The sequence below is a fragment of the Hemitrygon akajei genome, chromosome 10 (assembly GCF_048418815.1).
Source record: "Hemitrygon akajei chromosome 10, sHemAka1.3, whole genome shotgun sequence".
In the NCBI taxonomy this organism is placed as follows: Eukaryota; Metazoa; Chordata; class Chondrichthyes; order Myliobatiformes; family Dasyatidae; genus Hemitrygon; species Hemitrygon akajei.
Window position 1 is genome coordinate 24,423,968 of NC_133133.1, and position 27,094 is coordinate 24,451,061.

Genomic DNA, 27,094 nt, shown 5'->3' on the forward strand with positions numbered 1-27,094 from the left:
TTTAAAAGTTCTCCCAAGCCTTTTATTCAAGATACTCCGTTCAGGAACATTTCTACCTTAAGGCTTGTCATTTGAATGCAGCAGTGACCAAATGTCCAGAAATGTAACTCAACTAATTACAAAACTGCACCCACATTGACAAAATAAAACATAAGACACCAATTATTTTTTTCTGTATACGTTACTGGGTCAACAAAACATCCAAACAGTTTTAAAAAGCAAAGGACAGAGTATCCGGTCATAAAATACTAGTTAAAATTAATTCTGTGCACCAAGGAAAAGATGGAAGGAAAAAAAAAGGTTATTGCAGAGAACAAACAGAAGAGTAACCACTTGCTCACAGAAGACCTGATTCATTTAAATATATTTAAACGCACATTTAAGAGCAAGGTCCATATGGTTCAGGTCAATGATTTTTTTTAAACCACGGTGCTCTTTAAAATACTGTTTTAAATAAATGCTTCCTGCTCATGTCTTTCAGTCTTTACAGTTCATCAGGTCTGTGGGAAGGACGCAATTCCTGCTGTGCTTGCTCATCGCCTGATGATATGTTTCCTCCCTCCTCTTGCTCACTCTCCTCTTCTATTTGTTTTTTCTTCTTTCCCTTCTTCCCTTTCTTTTTGTCCTCTTCCTCCCCATTCGTATCTTTCTTCTTTTTCTTCTTCTTCTTCTTCTTCTTATCCACGTCAATGGCCGCAGGGTCACCCTTCCGGCCTGTCCATTCTTCCTTCAAACAATCTGAAAGAGAGTAAGTTTGTCATTTGTACATTCACCTAGTGTGCCACAACTTTAATTAGGTCTTTAACACATACGGCAATTCCTCCTGAACTGCACGCTCTTGAGGAAGTAGACAGAATGGGTTGCTCATTTATGCCGGTGATGCATTTTCAGGAAGACAGCACGAGTCTTCTGATTCAAGATTCAAGATAGCTTATTGTCAGCCTTCAGTACGTGAGCGTAAAGGAGAATAAAATGATTGTTACTCCAGATCCAATGCAGCAAAAAAAACAATTAGCATAAAAACACAATTAAAAAAAGAGCAATAAATGTAACAGTAATCCAAAAAACTACATACAAGTAACAGACTGAGTGTGACCAAATAGCTTACATACACTGACTGTACAGAGTACAGGGTGTCTGATGTGTATGTAGTAGTTTTGGGGGGTGGTGGGGTAGGTTAATATATTGAGGTGTTGATTAGTCTGAGGACTTGGGGGGAAGTAACTGCTTTTGTGTCCAATGGTCCCTGCATGGATGCTGGTGGGAGTTCGACAAACAGTCCATGAACAGGGTGGGTGGGATCCTTCATGATATTACTGGCCCTATCTTGGGAACCTTTCTGCGTACGTGCCCTTGGTGGTGGCGCGCTAACGCAGATGTGTTCAACAGTGGTAGCTTCCCACTGAGAGCACACATCTGCGTGAAGTGCTTCCAGCTGCAGCTCCTTGAAGACCGTGTTAGGGATCTGGACGACCTTTGGCTTGTATGGGAGAGTGAGAAGGTAAATCGATCAGAAATACAGGGAAGCAGTCACCCCGAAGATGCAGGAGGCGAGTAGCTGGGTGACTGTCAGGAGAAATGGAAATGTAAATAGGCAGTTAGCGCAGAGCACCCCCATGGCCATTCTCCTCAAAAATAAGTATACCGCTTTGGATACTGTTGTGGGAATGCCACAGAGGTTAGGTTACCGGTACTGAGTATAGGTCCGTGGTGCAGAAGGGAAAGAGAAAGAAGAGGGGAGCGGTAATGATAGGGGACTCAATAATCAGGGGAACAGAGAGGAGATGCTATGGACATGAACGGGACACCTGGATGGTATGTTGCCTCTCAGGTGCCAGGGTCAGGGTCAGACTACAGCGCACAGTGAGGACTGCCAAGCGCATCATTGGAGCCTCCCTGCCCTCTATTGTGGACCTGTACTCTTCCAGGTTGAAGAAGAAGGCGGGGAACATCATAAAGGACTCCTTCCATCCTGCGCACGGACTGTTTGATCTGCTTCCGTCTGGTAGGCGCTTCAGATCCCTCCAGACTAAGACTAATAGGCACTGGAGAAGTTTTTTCCCTACTGCGGTCACTTTGCTGAACAGTTAACTGCCGGTTAACTGTCGGCTAACTATTACTTGGATTGCACTACCTGTATGTATAATCTATATTTTCATTTATATTTATCATTATTATTGTTATGAGCAGAGAGACAACATCTGCTGGAAGTAAATTCCTTGTATGTGCATAGGTACTTGGCGATTAAAGTCTGATTCTGATTCTGATGTCAGATTGCATCCAAAGCAGTTTGGAGAGGGAGGGAGAGCAGCCAGATGTCTTGGTATATGTGGTGGTACCAATGACATGGAAAAGCAAAGAGGTCATGAAAAGAGAATTTAAAGAGCTCGGTAGAAAGCTAAGAAGCAGGGCCTCCCAGTTAGTAATTTCTGGATGGCTGCCTGTGTCACGCACCAGTGAGGGTAGAAACAGGATGACTTGACAAATTAATGCATGGCTGAGAAGCTGGTGCAGGGGGCAGGGCCTCAGGTTGTTGGATAATTGGGATTTCTTCTGGTGGAGGTATGACCTGTTCAAAAGTGACGGGTTGCACTTGAACCCGCGAGTGGGTTTGTCTGCCGGGGAGGGTTTAAACCACTTTGTTAGCGGGGTGGAAACTGGAGTGACTCGACTCAGGACAGGATGAATGGTAAAAAAGCAAAGATAGGGAGCAGTCAGACTGTCAGGAAGAGCCAGCAGATGACAGGACATAACTGCAGCCAGCAAGCTGAGTATCGATTAATCAGGGATGCAGAATCAAAAAGGGTAGCATTCAAAGTGTTATACAGATTTTCCCCGCTTTACTATTGTTCGTTTTATGCTACTTCGCTTTTACAAAAGACCTACATTAGTAACCTGTTTTCGCATTACAAAGAGGATTTTCGCTTTTACGAAAATTTTTCCCATATAAATTAATGGTTCTTCGCTTTACACCATTTCGGCTTAAGAAAGATTTCATAGGAACGCTCTACCTTTGTGGGGGGGGGGGGGGGACACCTGTACCTCAATGAACGGAGCATAAGAAATAAGGTGGATGATCCTGTTGCACTGTTACAGATTGTCAGGTATGATGTTGTGGCCATCACTGAATCGTGGCAGAAGGATGGTTATAGTTGGGAGCTGAATATCCAAGGTTACATGTTGTATTGGAGGGGTACAAAGATAGGCAGAGGGGGTGTTGTGGCTCTGCTGGTAAAGAATGGCATCAAATCAGTAGAAAGTTGTGACATAGGATCAGAAGATGTTACGTCCTTGTTGGTCAAGTTAAGAAACTGCAAGGGTAAAAGGACCCTGATGGTAGTTATATACAGGCCTCCCAACAGTGGCTGGGAGATGGACCACAGATTACAACAGGAAATAGAAAAGGCGTATCATAAGCGCCTTTGTGATAGTCATGGAAGATTTTAACATGCAGGTCAATTGGGAAAATCAGGTTGGAAATGGATCCCAAGAGAGTGAGTTTGTTGAATGCCTACGAGATGGCTTTTTAGAGCAGTTTGTTGTTGAGCCTACTAGGGGATCAGCTATACTGGATTGGGTGTAATGTAATGAACCAGAGGTGATTAGGGAGCTTAAGGTAAAAGAACCCTTAGGAGGCAGTGATCTCAATATGATTTGAGTTCAAATTGAAATTGGATAGGGAGAAAGTAAAGTCTGACATAGCAGTATTTCAGTGGCGTAAAGGAAATTACAGTGGTATGAGAGAGGAGTTGGCCAAAGTAAATTGGAAGGAGATGCTGGCAGGGATGACAGCAGAGCAGCAAAGCTGTGAGTTTCTGGGAAAAATGAGGAAATTACAGGATAGATGTATTCCAAAAACAAAGAAATACTCAAATGGCAATATAGTACAACTGTGGCTGACAAGGGAAATTAAAGCTAATGTAAAGGCAAAAGAGAGAGGATTGGGAAGTTTTTAAAACCCAACTGAGAGCAACTAAAAGAATGATTAGAAGGGAAAGGATGAAAAATGAAAGCAAGCCAGCAAACAATATCAAAGTGGACAGTAAAAACTTTTTGAAAAACACAAAAAATAAAAGAGATGAGAGTGGATATAGGAGAACAAGAAAATGAGACTGGAGGAATAATAATGGGGGACAAGGAGATGGCAGATGAACTAAATGAGTATTTTGCATCAATCTTCACTGTGGAAGACACTAGCAGTGTGCCAGATGTTGAAGGGTGCAAGTGAAGAGGAGTGAGTGCAGATACTATTACAGGGGAGAAGGTGATCAAAAAGCTTAAAGACCCAAGGGTACATAAGACAGCCGGACCAGAGCAACTGCACCCATTGTACTGAAAGAGATTGTGGAGGCATTAGTAATGATCTTCCAAAAACCATTGGACTCTGGCATGGTGCCAGTGCACTGGAAAATTGCAAATGTCACTCCACTCTTTAAGAAAGGAGGAAGGCAGCAGAAAGGAAATTATAGACCAGTTAGCCTGACGTCAGTGGTTGGGAAGATGTTGGATTCAATTGTTAAGGACGAGGTTATGGAGTACTTGGTGACACAGGACAAGATAGGATAAAGTCAGCATGTTTTCCTTCAGGGAAAATCCTGCCTGACGAACCAGTTGGAATTATTTGAGGAGATTGCAAGTAGGATAGATAAAGGGGATGCAGTGGATGTTGTATATTTGGACTTTCAGAAGGCCTTTGACAAGGTGCCACACATGAAGCTGCTTACCAAGTTAAGAGCCCATGGTTTTACAGGGAAGTTGCTGACATGGTTAGAGCATTAGCTAATTGGTAGAAGGCAGCAAGTAGGAATAAAAAGATCCTTTTCTGGTTGGCTGCCAGTGACTAGTGGTGTTCCGCAAGGGTCAGTGTTGGGATCACTTCTTTTTATGCTGTATATCAATGATTTAGGTGATGGAAAAGGTGGTTTTCTTCCAAGTTTGCAGATGATATGAAGATTGGTGAAGGGGCAGGTAGCGTTGAGGAAACAGGAAGGCTGCAGAAGGACTTAGACAGATTAGGAGAATGGGCAAGAGAGTGGCAAATGAAATACATGGTCTTGCACTCTGGTAGTGGAAATAAATGTGTAAACTATTTCCTAAACAGGGAGAAAATCCAAAATGCTGAGATGCAAAAGTCCTTGTGCAGAACACCCTAAAGTTTAACCTGCAGGTAGAGCAGTGGTGAGGAAGGCAAGTGCAATGTTAGCATTCATTTCAAGAGGTCTAGAATACAAGAGCAGGGATGTGACACTGAGGCTTTATAAGGCACTGGTGAGGCCTCACCTTCAGTATTGTGAAGAGTTTTGGGCTCCTCATCTACAAAAAGATGTGCTGGCATTGGAGAGGGTTCAGAGGAGGTTCACAAGGATGAAACGGTTATCATATGAGGAACGTTTGATAGCTCTGGATCTGTACTTGCTGGAATCTAGAAGGACGTGGGGGGATTTCATTGAAACCTTTCAAATGTTGAAAGACCTGGACAGAGTAGATGTGGAAAGGATGTTTCCCATGGTGGGAGAGTCCAGGACAAGAAGGCACAGCCTCAGGATAGAGAGGGGTGTCCATTTAAAAAAGAGATGCAGAGAAATCTCTTTAGCCAGAGGATGGTGAATTTGTGGGATTTATTGCCACAGGCAGCTGTGGAGGCCAGCTTGAAAGGTTCTTGATCGGCCACGGCATCAAAGTTTACGGGGAGAAGGCCGGGGAGTGGGGCTGAGGAGGGAAAAAAGGATCAGCCACGACTGAATGGCGGAGCAGACTTGATGGGCCAAATGGCCTAATTCTGCTCCTCTGAAGTTAATAAATTTTTGCATAATTTTTATATGAAATATCATTACAAGGTCATTTTAAATGGTGTGCTTAAATAGAGTCTCGATATTTGAAAAATCCCAAAGTGTTGGTGAAGTTACTGGACCAGGAGCCAGAGTTCTGGCTCATTGATACAGAGGAATGATTTGGAATCCCAATGTGGTAGCTGAGGAATTTACATTCAATAATTAAATTAAAAGGGTTTTCTTTGCACAAGTGTCCTTCAGATAGTAATTGTCAGATTAACAGTTCGGCCTGTGCTAGGTGAGCTGAAGGACCAGCTCCTGTGCTACAGCACACTTTAACTCTGTAACCGCTTTGGGTATTCCAAACTGATTGTAAGTCAGAAATGAACAAAAACGGAGAGTGAAAGAAGATAACAAAAACAGGTGTGAGCAGAGGCACGTGGAAATACCGTTCCCACCTGGCAGAAGGTAACTGCAATCCTGCAGCACCAGCAAATCGATCTTGTTGGACACTCAAATGCTGATCACATATACAAGCTGTTCATAACCGGAGAAGGATGGGTACTTACAATGCACTAACAGGACAGAGGACCGAGCTTGAACCGTACTTTTCAAAAATGAACTGAATAAATACTGAGAAAAGTTTCAGCTAAATGTCAATCTCCTGCAATACATTTTATTATTTGTTATTGGTGGTAATATTACTTGATGTATTGTTTGTGAGTTATACATACTAATGTTGTGCACCTTGGTCCGAAGGAACACTGTTTTGTTTGGCCGTGTACTGTATATGGTTGAATTGACAATATTCTAGAACTTGAACTTGAAAAGGGGGACTGGAACTGACTGGATTAGTCATAGAACGTTACATCACAGAAACAGGCCCCTCGGCCCATCCAGTCCCTGCCGTCTTGATCTTCTGCCTAGTCCTATCTACCTGCGCCATAGATAGCCCTCATACCCCTCTCATCCATGTACCTATCCAAACTCTTATATATTGCAACTGAACCTGCATCTACCACTGCCACTGGAAACTCACTCCACACTCGTACCATCCTCTGAGTTCCTCCTCAGATTCACCTTTCACCCTAAACCCATGACCTCTAATTCTAGTCTCATCCAATGAGGGGAGAGAAAGGCCTGCATGCAATCACACTACCTGTACACCTCATAGTTCTCTATACTTCTATAAGATCTCCCTTCATTTTCCTGTGCTCCAGGGAATAAAATACGAACCTATTCAACCTATCTCTGCAACTCAGTTCCTCGAGTCCTGGCAACAACCTTCTAAATTTCCTCTGCACTCTTTCATCCTTATTAATATTGGATTGTTATTTGAATGAGCCAATGGAGACTCAACATAGCATATAGCATACTTTAGTGTTGACTCTTCCGTAATTCTAGTATACCATTGCATTTACTGTCATCAAAGAGGAGCAGATTTCAAAGCTAAATTTAATCATCAAGCTTTCCATTTCAATACCTACTGCCAAACCTCGTTTCCTTTGAGATACTGCAGCTCACAGAAGGAAATAAGCTGTGAAGACAGCTCGCTCACCCCAAATCTATGAAGCATTTTATAGAGATAAAACATTCTGAAGTAACTCTGTGTGTGTGTGTGTGTGTGGGTGGGCGACAGATACTTTTTTTTTCGCTACAGGTCCTTTCCAGCCCAATATTAATTGCTCTCAAGATCAACGTTGAGTTTATCATCAGATACAGGAGCACATGCCAGCAGAGGTGCAACAATAACTTAGTTGCAAGTGTATCACAGCTGTGAGCTGTGTGTTGCAGGGAACAGTGCTTGGCCTGTTGTTGTTTGTCATCTATATCAACAATCTGGATGATAATCTGGTAAACTGGGTCAGCTAAACTGCAGATGAGACCAAGACTGGGGGCGTAGTGATCAGTGAGGAAAGCCATCACAGGAACTTGCATCAGCTGGAAAAACCAGCTGAAAAATGCCCGAAGGAATTTAATGCAGGCAAGTGTGAGGTTTTGCACTTTGGTAGGACCTACCAGGGTGGGTGTTACGCAGTGAACAGTAGGGCACTGAGGAGTGTGGTAGAACAAAGGGATCTGGGAATATATGTGTCATACAAAAGGATATTGGCACATTGGCCTTCATAAATCAATGTACTGAGCACAGAGCAGGGTTGCTATGCTGAAGTTGTAGAAGACATAAGGGAGGTCTAATTTGGAGTACTGTGTGTTGTTTTGGTCACCTGCCTACAGGAAAGGTGAAACCAAGGTTGAAAGAATACAGAGAAAACTTACAAGGACATTGTCAGATCTGGAGGACCCGAGTTCTAAGGTCGAATAGGTTAGGATTGTATTCTTTAGAATGTTGAAGCTTGAGAGCAGATTTGATAGAGGCATACAAAATTATGAGGGGTATAGATAGGTAAATGCAAGCAGGCTTTTTCCACTGAGGTTGGATGGGACTACAACCAGAGGTCGTGGCTTAAGGATGAAAGGTGAAAAGCTTAAGGGGAACATGAGGGGAAACTTTGTCACTCAGAGGGTTGTGAGTGTGTGGAATTAGCTGCCAGCACAAGTGGTCTATGCCAGCTCGATTTCAACATGTAAGAGAAGTTTGGATAGGTACGTAGATGGTAGGGGTATGGATGTCTATGGTGCAGTTGTAGGTCGTTGGGAGTAGGCAATTTAAATGGTTTCGGCATGGACTAGATGGGCTGAAGGGCCTGTTTTTGTGTTGAACTTCTCTATGGCTCTATGATACAGGTACATAGCATCAGGCATAACAGACACAAGAAAAACATAAATTATACAAGGAAGAACACAACTAAAACAAACAAAAAGTTGATCTATACCAAAGCTCATAGCAACCTAAGTAAGTGCACATCAGCCAGACTTTTGAGTTTTTAAAGTTTTGTACCTGTTTCGTGGGGCTTTAACACGTGTCGTTCACAAAGGAATATTGTGAGGTCTTCCTCCTGGTGATTTTTATACCAGTCCTCAATAGCATCCTCATACATTTCTACCATCACATCACACTGTAATTTAAAGAGAGCACACACGTACTGGTTAATCTAGCACCAACACAGTCATAATGCTTAAAGAAAATAATATAATGTTATAAGAGTCTGATAACTTGTGGCATTGGAAGGGGTGATATTACAGATCACCATGAGGGGCATAGAAAAGATAGATAGTCACAGGGTAAGGAGTCCAAAACAAAAGGTCATAGACTCAAGGTGAGAGGGGAAAGATTTAAAGGGGACCTGAAGGCCAGTTTTCCCCACACAGAATATAGTGGGTCTAAGGAACGAGCTGCCAGAGGCTGCATCAGATTTGGGTTTATTATCACTGACAGTCAAGAAATATGCTGTTTCGGGCAATACAGAAAAAACACTGTAAATTACAGTAAGAACATACGGTAAATAAATAGTGCAAGAAGAAAGCAAAACAGTGAGGTAGTGTTCAGCACCAATCAGACATCACATGCAGAGGAGAAGCTGTTTCTAAAATGTAGATATGCTGAAGGGTCTTGGCCCGAAACATCGACTGTATTCTTCTCCATAGATGCTGCCTGGCCTGCTGAGTTCCTCCAGCATTTTGTGTGTGTTGCTCTAAAATGGTGAGTGTGTGTCTTGAGGAAAGTACAATTTTGATGCTTAGACAACAGTCAGGCAGGTTACAAAAAAAATATAATCCCCAAGAGGCATCCTTGCTTTATATTCTAGTCCTCTTGAAATGAATGCTAACACTGCATTTTCCCTTCTTTACCACGTTTTCATGTGTGTAACTATGACTCTTTAAGTTGGTACTCTGCTTAACACTACCCCACTGATGCGTTATAGCATTCCTGGTTCCACTCCCAGATGCATACCCCCTCCGCTCGCCCTGTGTGCTGCAGGGCTGGGAACCTGCAGTGAGTACTCACATAGCTTGGTGTGGAGGGGCTGGCTATGAGTGGGGGTGCTGGGCAGGTTGGCTGTTCAGCACTGAGTTGGGAGGCTCACGAGCTGCAGTGGACCGGCGATAGTCTCATCACTTCTGTGGTACAACCCCACATTACTCATTACATCTGACTGGCACCAGGAACATCCCAGTGGGGTGAAAAACATCGCAGAGGGGCAGCACGGTAGCGTAGCAGTTAGCGCAATGCTTTACAGCACCAGACAGCGACCGCCGATCAGGGTTCAATTCCCGCCGTCGGTAAGGAGTTTGTACATTCTCCCCGTGACCGCGTGGGTTTTCCTCCGGGTGCTCGGGTTTCCTCCCACAGTCCAAAGATGCACGATTAGGGTAAGAGATAGTAAGCTGGTGCTGGAAGCATGGTGACATTAGCGGGACACAATCCTCAGACTGTGTTGACTGTATGCTTATTGATTTATCAATTCTTTATCAAGATACAGCATGGAATAGGCCCTTCTAGGCATTAGAGCCACATTACAGCAACCCCGATTTAATCCTAGCCTAAGCACTGGACAATTTACCATAACCAATGAACCTACCAATCGGTGCATCCTTGGACTGTGGGAGGAACCAGAGCACCCGGAGAAAACCCACAGGGAGAACTTAAAGGTAGCTTCGGGAATTGAACCCCGGATGCCTGTACTGTAAACTGTTGCGCTAACCACTACACTACCGTGCCACCCTTTCAGTGAACATAAATAAAGCTAATCTTTAAGATCTTTTTATCTTAAGCTTGTCAAGCTCAGAGCAGCATCGCTCAAGGAACTCTCCTTACAAAGTTTTACTGAATCCAAGTACACCATTACTAGATCTCCGATTTCTAACCAGTCCATGAACTCACGAACACTACTGCACTACTCCTCTTTTACACTGTTTTCTTATTGCAACTTATAGTAATTTTTATGTTGTGCATGTACTGCTGCCACAATTTAGGTCACAGCATAGGTCAGTGATAATAAACCTGATTGCGATAGTGTAAGGCAATAAAACCACAAAAGCAACATAACCAAAGAAAGAACACTGTTTTATGGTGCAGTATTATAAAATAAAACATCATAAATCACAATAAAGGAGAATGAACTGCTGCAGCTTTCGATACTCGAACAGTTTCACAAAGCTTTTAATCAAACGATCGTTGCATCCCCACATAATTAGCTCTAACTCCGATGCTTAATACAAGTCACCCTGGTGATGGCCCCCATTCACACAGGCTAATCAGGCCTGTCCGTACTTGCTTTGCAGTCTGTCCTGAATCTCCACCCATAGTGATACAGAAAAAAATTATACTTGTCACAATTGATGCAAAACCCCTTCTTGGTATTTGCCCTTATAAAACCACAAGCCCTCACACAATCAATCACACACAAAATGCTGGAAGAACTCAGCAGGCCAGGTAGCATCTATGGAAAAATAAAAAGTCAATGTTTTGGGCTGAGATCCTTCATCAGGACACCCTCCCACAATCCGTCAGTAAGAGATCTAAAGTCATTCTGCAGGAAGGGTCCTAATGAAGCATCTCAGACTGAAATGTCAACTGTTTATTTCCCTCGATAAATGCTGCCGGATCCGAGTTCCTCCAATGGTTTGTCTGACTTGCAGCAGAAATCAGGTTCTTCAGGCCAAGGCTGGACCAGTTATCAGGAACCCATCTCCACTAATCAAATTTCATTCCTCCACAATCAGGTTCTATTGCTCACCTACATATTAGGGGTAACTCAGTGGCCAGCTAACCTAGCAACCTACACAACCTTGGAATGTGGTGAGAAACTAGAGCATCTGGAAGAAATGGGTGGCACAGTAGCGTAGTGGTTAGCACAACACTTTACCGTACAGGCAACCCAGGTTCAATTCCCGCCGCTGTGCTGTAAGGAGCTTTTACATTCTCTCCGTGACCGCGTGGGTTTCCCCCGGGTGTTCCGGTTTCCTCTCACAGTCCAAAAATTTATCATTTGGTAGGATTAATTGGTCATTGTAAAAAAAAAAAAAATTCCCATGATTAGGCTAGGATTAAATTGGGGCATTGCTGGGCGGTGAGACTCGAAGGGTCTATTCCACGCTGTAGCTCAATAAATAAATAAAGTAAATCTCCAAGGTCACAGGGAGGACTTGCAAACTCCACACAGACAGCACCCGAGGTCAAAACTGAACTCTTCTCCAGCTTTAACACTGTGCATCAATTTTCGCTGAAGGATTCTGGTACATTGTGAATATGTGCTGGTATTTACATATTTATTCACATTTTATTCCACACTTGGACTTCTAACTTCATTTTATATTCTTCTTTATTCTGCATAATTGCTGATGATTGTCAAAAAATGTTTTGCATGTCGTGCCAACACACCACAGCAATTTCCCAATGCATGTAAATAACGCTGATGGGGACACGCTTTGAGTTTATCGACACTGGGTTATTCTGTTCTATAGACATCTGTAGAGAATCAGACTGCAAAATCTGCATGCAGAAAACAGATGATGTAAATTGTGTCCTTGTTTATGAATGAAAGGAATAGTCCTCTGAATTTTTCTTCAACACATTTTTTTTAAAAAAAGAATTTCTGTAAACCAGAGACCTACAGATCTCACAGCATGTTGGAGAGAATAGTTCAAAGTTCAAAGTAAAATCTACTATCAGAGTACATACATGTCACCACATACAGCACTGAGATTCTTTTTCTGTGGGAATACTTAACAAATCTGTAGAACAGTAACTGTAAACATCAGGAACTGTAAACTATAAACAAATGGTGGACATACAGATATAAATAAATAGGAATACATAACGAGCATAAAATAACAATATAACAGAGTCCTTAAGTGAGTGTAGTTATCCCCTTTTGTTCAAGAGCCTGATGGTTGAGGAGTAGTAACTGTTCTTGAACCCGGTGGTGCGAGTCCTGTGGCTCCTGCACCTTCAGCAGTGAGAAAAGGGAATGGCCGAGGTGTTGAGGATCTTTGATGATGGATGCTGTTTGTCTACAGCAACGTTACATGGGAATGTGCTCAATGGTTGGGAGGGTTTACTTGTGATGTACTGGGCCAAATCCACTACCTTTTGTGGGGTTTTCTGCTCAAAGGCATCGGTGTTCCCATACGAGGCTGTAATGCAGCCGGTCAGCACACTCTCCAGTGCTGCCACTCCCAGGTAACAAGCCAGTTTTTTCCAGCTTCGTACTATTGCCAAAATCAAGCAGCTTCTCTCTTTCAAAGAGCTCGAGAAAGTCATCTATGCCTTATATCCTCCCGCTTGGACTATTCCAACTCCCTGTATACTGGGATTAGTCAGTCGTCCCTGTTCCGCCTGCAACTGGTCCAGAACACCGCAGCCAGGCTCCTGACAGGTGCCCGGAAGAGGGACCATTTTACTTCTATTCTGGCCTTTCTCCACTGGCCACCAGTACGGTTCAGAATTGATTTTAAGGTTCTCCTGTTTGTTTATAAAGCCCTAAATGGGCTGCCCCCACCCCTCCTATATCACAGACCTTCTAGCCCCTTATTCTACTTCCAGGTCCCTCAGGTTGGTTGACTTGGGGCTCCTGGCTGCCCCGCGATCCAAACTTAAGCTCAGGGGTGACCGTGCCTTTGCTGTTGCAGCCCCTAGACTGTGGAGCAGCATTCCCCTCCCTATCAGATCTGCCCCCTCCATCGACTGTTTTAAATCCAGGCTCAAAACTTACCTTTATTCACTAGCGTTTGAATCCTCCTGATGTGGCTCATTTTTGGCTTGTGCCTAGGCTCGTGTGTTGTTTATTTTGTGTCTATAAGCTGTTTGCCTTGTTGGTTATGTCTCTGTTCCTTGTATTTGTGATTTTAGCTATCTGCTCTGATCTGTACAGCACTTTGGTCAACGTGGGTTGTTTTTAAATGTGCTATATAAATAAATTTGACTTGACTTTCCACCACACATCTATAGAAGTTTGCCAAGGTTTTTGGTAGCATATGTAGTTAACTGGAAGTTAAACATAGATTTATCTGAAGTTACCATCTACATGGAGATAATGGAAGCTGTTGTTTCTCACGTTTTGGCTACACAGCTCTCCTTGTCTCAAGATTTTTCTCTTAGAATAAATGCAAGCAGGTTTTTTTCCACTGAGGTTGGGTGAGAATAGAACTAGAGGTTAAGGGTGAAAGGTGAAAAGCTTAAGGGGAACATGAGGGGGAACTTTTCACTGACAGCGTGGTGAGAGGATGGGGTGAGCTGCTAGCGCAAGTGGTGAATGCAGGTTTGACTGCAACATTTAAGAGAAGCTTGGATCAATACCAGGATGGGAGGGGAATGATCCAGATGCAATTCGATGGGACTAGGCAGAGTAATAGTTTGGCACAGACTAGATGGGCCAAAGGGCCTATTTCTGTGCTGTAGTGCTCGATGACGCTAGGATCTGGGCAGCCTGTTGACATTTGGGGTAGGTGCTGCCACTCCCAGGTAACAGTTCACATTCACCACACTGGCCAGGATTCGGTCCTGGGCCCCGCTTCTCGCTTGCCCTAACCAGCCTGACAAGCTCTGCCACACAGAGCCATGATTCAGGCCTGATGATATAAAGGCTTTTATAAAAATAAAACTCACACAAAGGCAAACAAAATCCAAATACATACATGGGGGTTGGGGGTGGGGGGAAGAGGGTTACTGAATTTAATGAACATCCATTTGACACAGTCTCATGTAAAAACAGAATGGACTGACAAGTGCTTCTCACGATTTTTATTAAACAATATTTGTCAAGAATAGAGCCAGAAAAGGAGACGTTGCCCAAAGAAGTCAGTTTTGAAGAGGAAATGGTGGTGAAGAGGTAGAGGGACATTGCCACTTATGGAAGGGAATCCATAGTCATTGAAGATACGGATGTTGATAAAGCAATCAAAGGAAAAGGGAGAGAGAATTGCAAGAATGGAGATATCGCTCTGAGTTATAACAATGCAGGAGGCAATAGTAACAGGAGGAACTTGGAACCAAGAATTAAATATTTAAAAGCAGGACATCAACTCAGACCTAGAGTGCTGCTTGCATCTGAGCTCCAGAGTTCAAGCTGCAGGCAAGGTAGGGCACAAACAATGACCCAATCAAAGGAAGAGGAAAAAAGATCATCTTATGTTTTGTTACTTTGCCTTATAAAACAGTCTCACACCTATTACCAACTGCAGAGCCTTCCTACCCCGGGCGTTCCACACGCACCTGTTTCTTCATATCAGACACCTCAGCAGATGTTTCATTCCACAACTCATAGGGGATGTCCATTACCACCTTCACACCTTTATGAACCAGGCCATGGAGAGTTTGGAATGTCTCACTCATTCCCTGGTTGAGAGAGAAAAAAAATAAAGCTTTAAAGGCTTTCAACAGTGGCACAGTTTCCCAACACCGAGTTTAACCATAAGACCGCAAGACATGGGAGTGGAATTAGGCCATTCGGCCCATTGAGTCTGCTCTATCATGGCTGATTTATTACCTCTCTCCTCCTTTAACCTTTAATAGTCTTACTAATCAAAAACCTATCAACCTCTGTTTTAAATTTACCTTCAGGCTCCACAGATTCACGCCCCTCAGGTTAAAGGAATACAAATGTCTAACAAAGATATATTCCAGCACTACATCTGCTTTAAGGGATTATTATTATTACATAAAAGATTATTAAGGGATTGGACACACTGGAGGTAGGAAGCATGTTCCTGCTGATGGGTGAGTCCAGAACTAGAGGCCACAGTTTAAGAATAAGGGGTAGGCCATTTAGAACAGAGATGTGGAAAAACTTTTTCACCCAGAGAGTGGTGGATATGTGGAATGCTCTGCCCCAGAAGGTAGTGGAGGCCAAGTCTCTGGATACATTCAGGAGAGAGTTAGATAGAGCTCTTATAGATAGTGGGGTCAAGGGATATGGGGAGAGGGCAGGAACGGGGTACTGATTGTATATGATCAGCCATGATCACAGTGAATGGCGGTGCTGGCTAGAAGGGCCGAATGGCCTACTCCTGCACCTACTGTCTATTGTCTATTATTGGTTTCTTTATGGTATCCCATGCTGATCTCACGTATCATCTCCTAATATCATAGAGTGCGTAACTGGGCTTCAGTAATGTCCTTTATATATAAAGTCAGGATTTTACTTTCATCTATAAAGTATGCATCCATTCAGACAAAAGAAGCTGAAATCGAGGCATAAAAATAATCTTCATTCCTGTGATAATAGGGAAGGAGATAAAACTAAACACATCCAAGAGTGTAGGAAGCCAAGTTCCTTATATAATGAACCAATGAACTGCATGGAGATTCCGATTCTCTGTAATAGCAGCACTATTCTTGGCAAAGTTATGAGATATTGCTATGGCCCATAAAGTTGCCACCTGTGAACTTGACCTGTTCACTTGACTGCAAGTTGCGATTTAGATCTGAGATTTACGGCTATTCAAAATAAAGATGGATTTTCTCCAAACACCATCTAGAATCGTTAGGTCCAGGGGTTGCCAACATGGGGTCCACCATCCCCTCTGTCAATGGTAGGAGTCTATGGCATTAAAAAAAAGTTTGGAAATCACTGGTTAAGTCCTATTTCTTGCAGATTTTGATGTTTTAGAATGAAATAACAACCCCACTGGGAAAAAAAAACACCTTGGAAATCTGTAGCTTAAGGAAATGTATTTTGAAAGAATAGTACCATACATTCCATCTGCACAATGCATTACAGCCATCTGCTGCAGTTACTTCAATAAAACTTCCTAGCCTTGTACATCACTGAGACACACACTGTCCTGACTTGGAAATATCCATCCTTCATTGCTGCTAGGTCTAAATCCCTATCGAGGGCAGCATATTCATACCCAGAGGAAGTTCACGAGAATGAAAGGGGTTAACATAAGAAGAAGTTTTGATGGCTCTGGGCATGTACTGTCTGGAATATAGAAGAATGAGGGGGAAATCTCTTTGAAATCTAGTGAATATTGAAAAGTCTGGACCAGGGATGGCCAACCTGTGGCGCATTGCACCCCAGTGACAAAAATAAAAAAGTAAGCCTACTCATGCAAAAAGTATTAACCAAAAACCGATTTGTAGAAAAAACTATAACAGGAATTCATGTAGCTTAGAGCTAGAAATGGGTTTTACTGAGAATAAATCTAAAACTTAGCAATTATTTTCAGCGATTTTATTATGTTGTGCACACCTTTTGGCGTATCTTCTTTCACATTAATCTGTTTTCAATTTTAAAAAATGTTCAATAAGTCAAACTAGGAAAGAAGGATTTTTGTTCTGCAGTCGTTCCATAACTGTTCAATACACGTTTGATACTTGATTGATCCTGAGGCGCCAGGCGTCTGCACCAGCGGTGCGTCGCAGGTTTTTGCCAGTCAGCTTACAATTGACACTCGTGCGCTACTGAGTTGTGCTTTGTTCTCCTTTGTGAATATTTTCAGTTTCGTACGTTTTCAAAAATTAAGCCTTGTTTTTACATTCAGTTACCCGTCACAGTGCAAAAGAAAATCAGAAAGTGATAGTAAGCGTGAATTCAATGAACAGTGGGAAAATGAGTTCTTATTTATAGTGGGTCCATCAGGAAAACTGCTGTGCATTGTTTGTGAAAACACTTTCCTCACATAATAGAAGACATGATCTTAATAGACACTATAAAACACAACATCAGACTGAAATAGAAGGAAAACTGAAGCTAGTGCTTGGGTCTGAGTTACGGAAAGAAAATGTGATTAAGAAAAAGGAAGAAATCAAAAGAAGACAAAACATATTTGTTAAAAGTCTCATTAAGTAATGTTTATCTTGTTTTTATATTAAATCAACATGTAAAAATGCTAAATATGTCTATATTTACGTATTTTTACAAGAATTGAATGGGGGTACAAAAATTGTATGGCGCATCTGAATTTGTGCGTGAAAAAATTGACGCATGGAATGTAAAAGGTTGGCCACCCTTGGTCTAAATACAGTGAATATCGAGATGATGTTTCCTATCATGGGAGGGTCCAGGATCAGAGGGCACTGCCTCAGAGCAGAGCGACAATCCTATAGAACAGAGATGACGAGGAATTTCATGAGCCAGAGGGTGGTAAATCTGTGGATTTCATTACCACAAACAGTTGTGGAGCCCAAGTCATTGGGTTTATTTTAAGCGGAGGTTGATAGGTTCTTAATTAGTAAGGGTGTCAAAGGTTATGGGAGAAGGCAGGAGATTGGGTTGAAGAGATAATAAATCAGCCACGATGCAATGGCAGAGCTGACTCAATGGGCTGAATGACCTATGTCTTATACATTAGCCACTCCATCTAAGAATAAAAGTTGTCATATGCGAGCTATTCCCTTCGCACAACCAAGGTTCTTTCTGTGCGGATGCAAACCTCCATGCCCAGCAAGTGCAATGTCCGTTCTGACGCTGCTCTGCGTCTCTCCCCTTCATGAAGAGGCAGCTCATCAGTCCTCACCTTCGCAAAGCGGTTACTCCCACTCCGCTCCTTATGCAGGTTGTATTCCAGCAGCCGATTACAAATATTTTCCGTGACTTCGATCAGCCTAATATCCCTTGTAAGAAGGGGGGAAAAAATGCAGGCCATCAGTTGATATTCAAATTTGCGTCAAAATGGAACAGTCTGCCTTTCATTTCGGAAATCTGGCTTGGTGATAGTTCAAGCAAAAATACCCCATTCGTTAGCCTAATGTTAACACGATCAAGATGCTCTGTCCCTTTAAAGCCAATAACCCAAGTTGACGTAATTTATGAGGTTAAGAGGATGGTCCACTTAATCCACACCAATCAAGATGCCCACTTACAGTCCCACTTGCCTGCTCTTGGTCCATACTCCTCCAAACCAGGGGTACCCAACCTTGTTTTATGCCACGGACCCCTAACATTAACTGAGGGGGCTGTGGACCCCAGGCTGGGAAACCCTGCACTAAACCTTTTTTATCCATGTACCTATCCAACGGGAGGTATGGAAGGAAACCTATGTTCTCATGAAGAGAACATGCAAACTCCACACCAACAGTAGAAAAGGTCATGACTGAACTAGTATCAGCAAAAAAAAAAAATCACTCACTTGGTGTCACCATGCTACCCACTGAAATTTCAGGGGCAGGTGCAACAAGCAACTTGAAGGGCAACAGGTATGTTAGCATTTACTACAGGGGGATTAAAGTGCATGTATAGAAACCTCTTGTCAATTGAAAATGAGATGAGCAATGTGGTTTTCTTTACTACATTGGAGATTTACAAGGATGTTCCCTGGATTGGAGAACGTGCCTTATGAAAATAGTTTGAGTGAACTTGGCCTTTTCTCCTGGGAATGATGGAGGATGAGAAGTGACCTGATAGAGGTGTATAGGGTGATGAAGAGGGTTGATGGCGTGGGTAGCCAGAGGCTTATTCCCAGGGCTGAAATGGCTAACACAAGTGGGCATAGATTTAATGTGCTTGAAAGTAGGTACAGAGGGGATGTAAGGGATAAGTTTTTCACACAGAGGGTGGTGGGTACGTGGAATGTACTGCCAGCGAAGGTGGTGGAGCTGGACACAACAGGGTCTTTTAAGAGACTCTTAGATTGGTACATGGAGCTTAGAAAAATAGAGGGCTATGCGGTAGGGAAATTCTAGTCAGTTTCTAGAGTAGGTTACATGGCTGACACTACATTGCGGGCCGAAGGGCCTATAATACACTGTAGATTTCTATGTTGTACGTACATGGTCACTTGGAACTCTTCACTTTCCAACTTTATTTACATGTTATTCTGACAATTGTCATGAATCAGAATCAGCTTCATTATCACTGACATATGTCATCAATTTTCTTGTTTTGTGCAGTGTTAGAGTGAAAGGCATAAAATTACTGTAAGTTACAATAAAGGTATAAAATAAATAGAATGGTGCAAAAGAGGGATAACAAGGTTGTGTTCATGGCTTCATAGAACATTCAGAAGTTTGATGGAGGACAGGAGGAAGCTGCTCCTAAAACATTGAGTGTACAACAGGCACAAGATACAAAAAACCCAGTTCAATATCCTCCTCTGATCAGCTGCTGCTCCAAAACTGTTTGACTTGCTATTCACCATCAAGGCCTTAACTTTGTGAGGTGAATTTTCTGCTTATAAATGCAAAGAATGTAGGTCAAAGCTTCGGAATGTTTTTGCCCTGATTAGTTTCTACAAAGCTCAGGTACATCAACCAAATACAAAATAAATTCCCCTCATATGTCAGTCCATCCTCAAAAATCATGCCTCCTGCATCTTTCCTCAAACTTCAGACCTAAGCTTGGGATCAATCCCCTAGTGCTTGCCTGCACAGCTCCTGGTGCATAGTCTAACTTTATATCAATGGGTTTAAGTCCAAAATGAATTCTGCCACTCTGTTGCAGAAATGAAGTGTGGTATGGAATATATTCATTGTGGGCTAAAGGGCCTGTCATATTCTATGCTACTATATTGTTAGTGTTGAGCTGAGAACTAAATTTTGGGATTAATTTAAATACGTCTTCCTTGGTCTGCTTTGGGCACGTTGGACTGAATAACCTACAACAGTGCGGTAATTTAAAAAGACAAAACACTTTGCTAAACCCAACAAGTTCACCATGCAATTTCAGAACATAACTTTTTTCATTTGCATGATGGCAATTCCACTTTTAAAACACTGGTGAGCAATGTACTTTTCTGTCTGGGTTTGAACGTTTGGTGAAGAGAGATGTTGATGCATGCTGTGGATGTATTTCTTTCTGGACTAAGTTGAAGCTGTACCATTCTTACTTATGAAAGGGCTCTTCAACAAGCAAACAAAAGAGTTCAAAGTAAATTTATTATCAAAGTACACACATGTCACCATATACTACCCTGAGGTTCATTTTCCCACGGCCATTCACAATGAATGCAAATCAACACAGTACAATCAATGAAAAACTAGACACAAACAAAGACAGACAAACAACCAATGTATAAATTGTGCAAGTAAAAAAAGAAAAATAACAATAATCAATAAATAATATTGAGAAGCGGGGATGTAGAGACTTTGAAAGTGAGTCCATAGGTTGTGGAATTTGTTGGGATGAGTGAAGCTGCCCACTCTGATTCAGGAGCCTGGTGGTTGAGGGGTATTAACTGTTCTTGATCCTGGTAGAGTGGACCGTTCCACCTCTTTCTCTGAGCTTCAAATACGATTTCAACCAAAAACAAAGGACAGCACCTCATTGTTTACGTCAACCAGTTACCTCTAGTTTGTGGATAATTTACCAACTTGGATTCAGAATGTCTTTTCAAGAGAATGACAGACAGACTACCCCATCATTTTTTTTTGACTATGCCACGTAAAGACAAAAACAAAAAAGTATAAATGTAAGCACCCTATCAAAGTTCAGTGAATTTGCAAGAGTTTGCTTACGAGTGCCTGTATTTAATCCTCGAACCCTTTCCTTCCATAAAGCTGTATTTGGTATCAATCACCTCATTGGTCTTTCCGGTTTCAGCAAAGGCTGACTTCAATTCCACAGCAAGCAACTTGCAAACTAAAGGACAATACAAAAGAAAGTATAAGAGAAAGGAAATACTTGGGCAGAATAAGTAAAAATACTAACTTTGTTATTAAAAGATAAAGCACTTTATATCTTTATCTCAATAGTCTGAGTATCAGTATGCTGCCATTTACCCCAAGTTATATGTTAAGTACTTTGCAGAGCAGACTCAACAGACAAATGCCAAAATTCTGCTCCTATCTCCTGTGGGCTCACTTTGCACATCAGATTATATTATCATAATAGCAAAAACACGAATGCAGAAGGTTGAAATCAAACTGAAAATATGTTCTAAATGTACTAAATTAGCAATGTATTCCTGAAAAATATTACGCTCAGATTTAAGGTTTTAATGCGATACGTGCAACTCCATCCTTTTTCAGTAATCCAGTAAACGTTTTGGTTATGAAATCAAAAGCAGAATTCTGCCCCTCGATTCCAGCTTTATCTATGCACCAGTTTAAAATTCTAAATGTATTACATTGACCACATTGGTAAGACGAGTAATGTAGAATTTAAAATAAAAGTACCATTAATTAGAGCAAGCACTAACAATATAGCAGGAAATGCTGGAAATGGGAGGCCAGGTGTGGAACATTCAGAGTTCTATACTTGGCTGATAACCTTTCAGAAACGGAGAAAGTTTACAATAAGTTTTAAGATATGGAGAAAGGGAAGAAATTATCTAAAGTTGAAATATACAAAGGATAGAATTCAATAAAGAATAATTTTGACAAAAAAACAAGCAGAAACTATCAATAAAATTGGTTCTGACTTCTAGAAATAGAAAGGAATAACTGCACTGACTCTCACTTCTATATTTCTATAGAAAGGGGAACAGATTACTGATTTTCAAACGGTTTGTAAGCAAATTAGAAAAAGTGCAGGCAGCTGCAATCTAACCTACCAGTAACTTTAATGCTGAAGAAGCGTGCAATTGAACAGCTGAAAGGACTGTATCCATTTCAGAAGACAATGCGATACTACTGCTAAGTTACAGCAATGCGATGCGAAGGTGGAGTCTCATGTAGATAGGGTGGTGAAGAAAGCTTTTGGAACGCTGGCCTTTATAAATCAGAGCATTGAGTACAGAAGTTGGGATGTAATGTTAAAATTGTACAAGGCATTGGTAAGGCCAAATTTGGAGTATTGTGTACAGTTCTGGTCACCGAATTATAGGAAAGATATCAATAAATTAGAGAGCATGCAGAGACGATTTACTAGGATGTTACCTGGATTTCAGCACTTAAGTTACAGAGAAAGGTTGAACAAGTTAGGTCTCTATTCATTGGAGCGCAGAAGGTTGAGGAGGGATTTGATCGAGGTATTTAAAATTTTGAGAGGGATAGATAGAGTTGACGTGAATAGGCTGTTTCCATTGAGAGTAGGGGAGATTCAAACGAGAGGACATGATTTGAGAGTTGGGGGCAAAAGTTTAAGGGAAACACGAGGGGGTATTTCTTTACTCAGAGAGTGATAGCTGTGTGGAATGAGCTTCCTGTAGAAGTAGTAGAGGCCAGTTCAGTTGTGTCATTTAAGGTAAATTTGGATAGGTATATGGACAGGAAAGGAGTGGAGGGTTATGGGCTGAGTGCGGGTAGGTGGGACTAGGTGAGATTAAGAGTTCGGCACAGACTAGGAGGGCCGAGATGGCCTGTTTCCGTGCTGTGATTGTTATATATGACATTATATATATACTTACAACACAGGATGGCTATCTCACTGGAATGAATCAAGCCAATAGCTACAGTGATATTCTCAAAAAATGCTAATTTTTATACTAGTCACAAATATTGAGGGTAAAGTTTCTATGTTTTTAATACAAACATGAAGAGTGGAAAGTTAATAGAGTTGTTAAGAAGGCACATGATGTGTTGGCCTTCATTAGTCGGGGGGGGGGGGGGGGAATTGAGCCACAAGGTAATGTTGCAGCTCTGTAAAACCCAAGTTAGTCCACACTGGGAATACAGTAATGCGTTCCGTTCTGGTCACCTTATTACAGGAAGGATGTGGAAGTTTTAGTGAGGGTGCAGTGTAAATTTACCAGGATGCTGCCTGGATTAGAGGGCACATCTTATGAAGATAGACTGAGCAAGCTCGGGCTCTTCTCTTTGGAGAGGAGGAGGAGGAGAGGTGACATGATAGAAGTGTACATGATGATCAAAGGCATAGATCGAGTGGACAGCCAGACACTTCTCCCCAGGGTGGAAATAGCTAATATAAGGGGGCATAATTTTCAGGTGACTGGATGAAGTATAGTGAGTATGTCGGAGGTAGGTATTTTTATAGTGAGTGCATGGAACCCCCTGCCCAGCGGTGGTGGCAGAGCTAGATACATTAAGGGTATTTAAAACTCTGTTAGATAGACAGATGGATGATAGAAAATGGAGGGTTATGTAGGAGGGAATGAGTAGATTGATCTTAGAGAAGGCTAAAACATCGCGGACTGGAGGACCTACACTGGGCAGTAAATTTCTATGTTCTACAAATAAAGCTGCATTAGAGCAGGGCTAGCCTTACCCAATTTTAGGTTTTACTATTGGGCTGCCAATATAAGGAATATTACTTTTTGGTCCTATTATATTTATCGTAAAGATTGCCCATCATGGGTCTCCTTAGAAGTTAATTCTGTAAAAAATGCCTCTATTGTCTCTCTTCTTGGATCATACTCTTCTTTTTCAGCAAATAAAACAACAGATACTGGACGATCTTTTAAATTTAAAACCTTTTGCTAATGGCTCTATTACCGGTATCTATAACTTGTTGATTGATTCTAGACAAGACTTTTTAGATAAAATAAAAAAAGCTTGGGAGGATGACCTAAGTTGTCAGATTTCTGATGAAAGATGGAATAAAATTCTTAAACGGATTAATAAATCATCTTTCTGTGCTCGTCATTCTCTTCTACAATTTAAAGTGGTTCATAGAGCTTACATTTCTAAACAGAAGCTGTCCAGTTTTTATCCAAACATTTCCCCACTTTGTAATAAATGCAACTCTGCTGATGCCTCTTTAATTCATATGTTTTGGTTTTGTCCTAAAATTGAAAAGTTTTGGCGAAAAGTATTCCATACCTTCTCTCAACTTTTTAGGGTCCAATTTGACCCAAATCCCCTTACCGCCTTGCTTGGTATTATTGCAAATGAAGATATAACTTTAAATACTCCTAACCTACAGGTTTTAGTTTTTACCTCTCTTTTAGCAAGGACAGCAATCTTGCTTAAATGGAAGGAGTCTACCCCTCCTACACATCTTCAATGGCTACGTGATATTATGTCTTATTTAAATTTAGAGAAGATCCGCTGCTCAGTCTTAAATTCGAAACAATCTTATGATATCCTAAATTATTTTTCCAATTTATAAAGTTTAACAGTGCACAGACTTATGTATATTTCTATCTTCTCTTCTTAAGTGAATGTTTTTTTTCTAATTATCCATTATCATCCATCAGCTTTTTTCTTTGGTAGTTGGTAGGGGGTTGACTTTTTCATATAAAAAATTATTTTATGATGTATGACCTATCTTTAAATTTTTGATTACGGAGTGGTAAACCTTTATGTGATATCCTATAATATTTTGATCAATTTTATTACAATATATGAATGTGCACACTTTATGTTGAGATGTATCTACGTGTTTCACTCTGTAAATCTTGTTTTCTCTTCTGAATAAAAATACTGAAAAAAAAAGAGCAGGGCTATCAGTTCCACAGTTTCCCAGTGCCCCTTGTCACAAACAATTTCCATTACAAAGCACCCAAATGACTGAACGACATCCTAAGATGCTTCCTTCAAAGACACATGTTAAAACAAAAAACTATTTCAAAGAAGATATTAGGAAGAGTTGGATGAGGAATTAATAGGTCGTCAGAAGCTAAATGACACGGTTGAGATCAATAAAGGAATGCAGGGAGGGAGGGAGGGATAAGTCTGTAGAACGGTGTGAATATCTAACCCTTCTGGATCAGATTTAACACAGGACCAATAGTTTTTTAAATGCACATATTTTCAACATACAAGTCCACTGAGATCATTGGAAGCATTCTTCCTCTGAAATCATTGTGTATTTAGGCAGTAAAAAGCTTTGCTTTGAAGCTGGCTGCCGAGGAGCAATATTTTTGGGCATCAGCATTCAAAAATGCTCCAGTGGATCAAATCAAAGATGAATACCAAGGCCAATAATGACAATGATTCCTTCCGATCAATATCCTTCTAGTTTTAAAATCACCTCAAAAAGCTGCAGGCAAATGGAGCAGGTTCTTAAAGATATATATGAGAAATAAATTTGGATGTCGGCAAAATAAGTGGAAAATGAAATTTAAATTGAAGCAATGTTAAACCAGCATTCAAGTACTTTAAAGAGCAAACACGAGGAAATCTGCAGATGCTGGAAATTCAAACAACAACACACAAAACGCTGGTGGAACACAGCAGGCCAGTTACTATCTTTCAGTTATCAGCTACTATCTTTCCTTTCAGTTAGTCCTGACGAAGGGTCTCGGCCCGAAACGTCGACAGTGCTTCTCCTTATAGATGCTGCCTGGCCTGCTGTGTTCCACCAGCATTTTGTGTGTGTTGTTCAAGTATCTTATTTATAATTAAATATATACCATTTAAATGTTTATATTAATATAGAGACTTTTAAATCTCAGAATGTAGAAACATTTTCACATCTTGGGACAACCCAATATCATTGAATTTCTGGTTTGAAATTTCGCCATATTCTCATATCATCACCTACTCAAACAATCAGTAAAATTGCAGACAGTATCTTGCAATTCAGATGGTTTGGTACAACTTTGGACTAAGTACATTCCAAACTTTATTCCTACGGACTAAATTATTTCACTCACTAAAATTCCCAAGACCGATGTCATAAGGTGAATTAGGCACCAAACTATTCAACCTATTTACAGCAATTTTTCTCTTTTTCAGCGAAAGGACACTGTGCCATCCAGAGTATTTGGAATAAAATGTTAAACTAGAATCTGAGCAGATTACATGAAAAGATGTTATCACAGGAATCCCAAGTAGGCCGATTAAGCATTAGGCACATTAACCACAAAAACTTTAATTCATAAAACAGAAAATAATATAAGTAATAAAGAGGTGGCTCTAAATGACAATTGAAGAATCAATCCTTCTTTGTGTATTTCTTGAAAACATCAAGAAATAAACAATAATCAACTATTTATTTCTGTATTAACAACAATAATTCCCGTCAATGAGATTTATGCACCCTCTGGTATCAGTTAAAATGGGAAAATGAGCAGAAAAATAATTAACAGGTAGCATTTTATTTCTGTGTGTAGCAGGTGGAGCTGTTAACGATTCAAGCGCGATACAAACCTTCACATTTATTGGGGAGTTTCACCCAGTCGGAATCATCATCCCCCCAAATGAGCCCAGAGAGCAAGAGGAGGGCTGAAATCAGCGCGGTCACGGTCAGCATAGCGCCGAGATCTTTAATGTGTAAAAAAAAATTACAATAAAAGTTATAATTATACCCAATGTTATTTTACAATGTCTTTTTTCAATAAAATACAATCGCGCTCAATAAGAAATTGATACCCACCCAAAGCTTCGTCACATTGTATCCACTTCCTCCTCACTCTGACCAATCCCCTGATCAGCCGTGTCCGGGTCTGACCAATCCTAGTAAACCTTCAATGGAGCACGCGCCAAACGTTCCGGAATGTTGGGAGTGTTTAGAGAAGCAGCCAATGATAGTCAACTGTGATATGTTACGCAAATTCTGGTTAGATTCTGCTTTTAATCTTTTGATTCCACGCTCGTTTGTTTTCCTGTATCTCACGAAGCGATTGATCATTATATTTAAGCGGAGGGAGTGTCAGCTCCCGGATACGTTTATCGCCGACTTTTCAACCCTCTCTAG

The 27,094-nt window shown here is 41.3% G+C and overlaps 2 protein-coding genes across 2 annotated transcripts in view; one reads left to right on the plus strand and one right to left on the minus strand.

Annotated features, from left to right (window-relative positions):
- cnpy3 (canopy FGF signaling regulator 3) lies at nt 1-26,873 on the minus strand. The gene is made up of 7 exons (XM_073057915.1): nt 26,774-26,873; nt 26,548-26,661; nt 21,070-21,193; nt 18,135-18,231; nt 14,887-15,009; nt 8,671-8,788; nt 1-738 (listed from the first exon to the last, which is right to left on the minus strand). Exons 2-7 carry the CDS (start codon nt 26,648-26,650, stop codon nt 485-487), a joined length of 819 nt encoding a protein of 272 aa, XP_072914016.1. The 5' UTR covers nt 26,651-26,661; nt 26,774-26,873; the 3' UTR covers nt 1-484.
- Nucleotides 26,853-27,094, plus strand: part of LOC140734225 (prolactin receptor-like) — a 76,656-nt gene continuing 76,414 nt past the window's right edge. The window contains exon 1 of the mRNA XM_073057911.1: nt 26,853-26,956. Within this exon, the coding sequence (XP_072914012.1) occupies nt 26,868-26,956 (89 nt within the window). The 5' untranslated portion in view covers nt 26,853-26,867. The remainder of the gene's footprint in view (nt 26,957-27,094) is intronic.

Coding starts and splice junctions, on each gene's coding strand:
- cnpy3 (XM_073057915.1), bottom strand. CDS start 26,650: ATGCTGACCGTGACCGCGCTGATTTCAGCCCTCCTCTTGCTCTCTGGG. Junction 21,194..26,547: donor ACTCCCCAATAAATGTGAAG/GTTTGTATCGCG, acceptor ATTGTCCTTTAG/TTTGCAAGTTGCTTGCTGTG. Junction 15,010..18,134: donor GGAGTAACCGCTTTGCGAAG/GTGAGGACTGAT, acceptor TCTCTCAACCAG/GGAATGAGTGAGACATTCCA.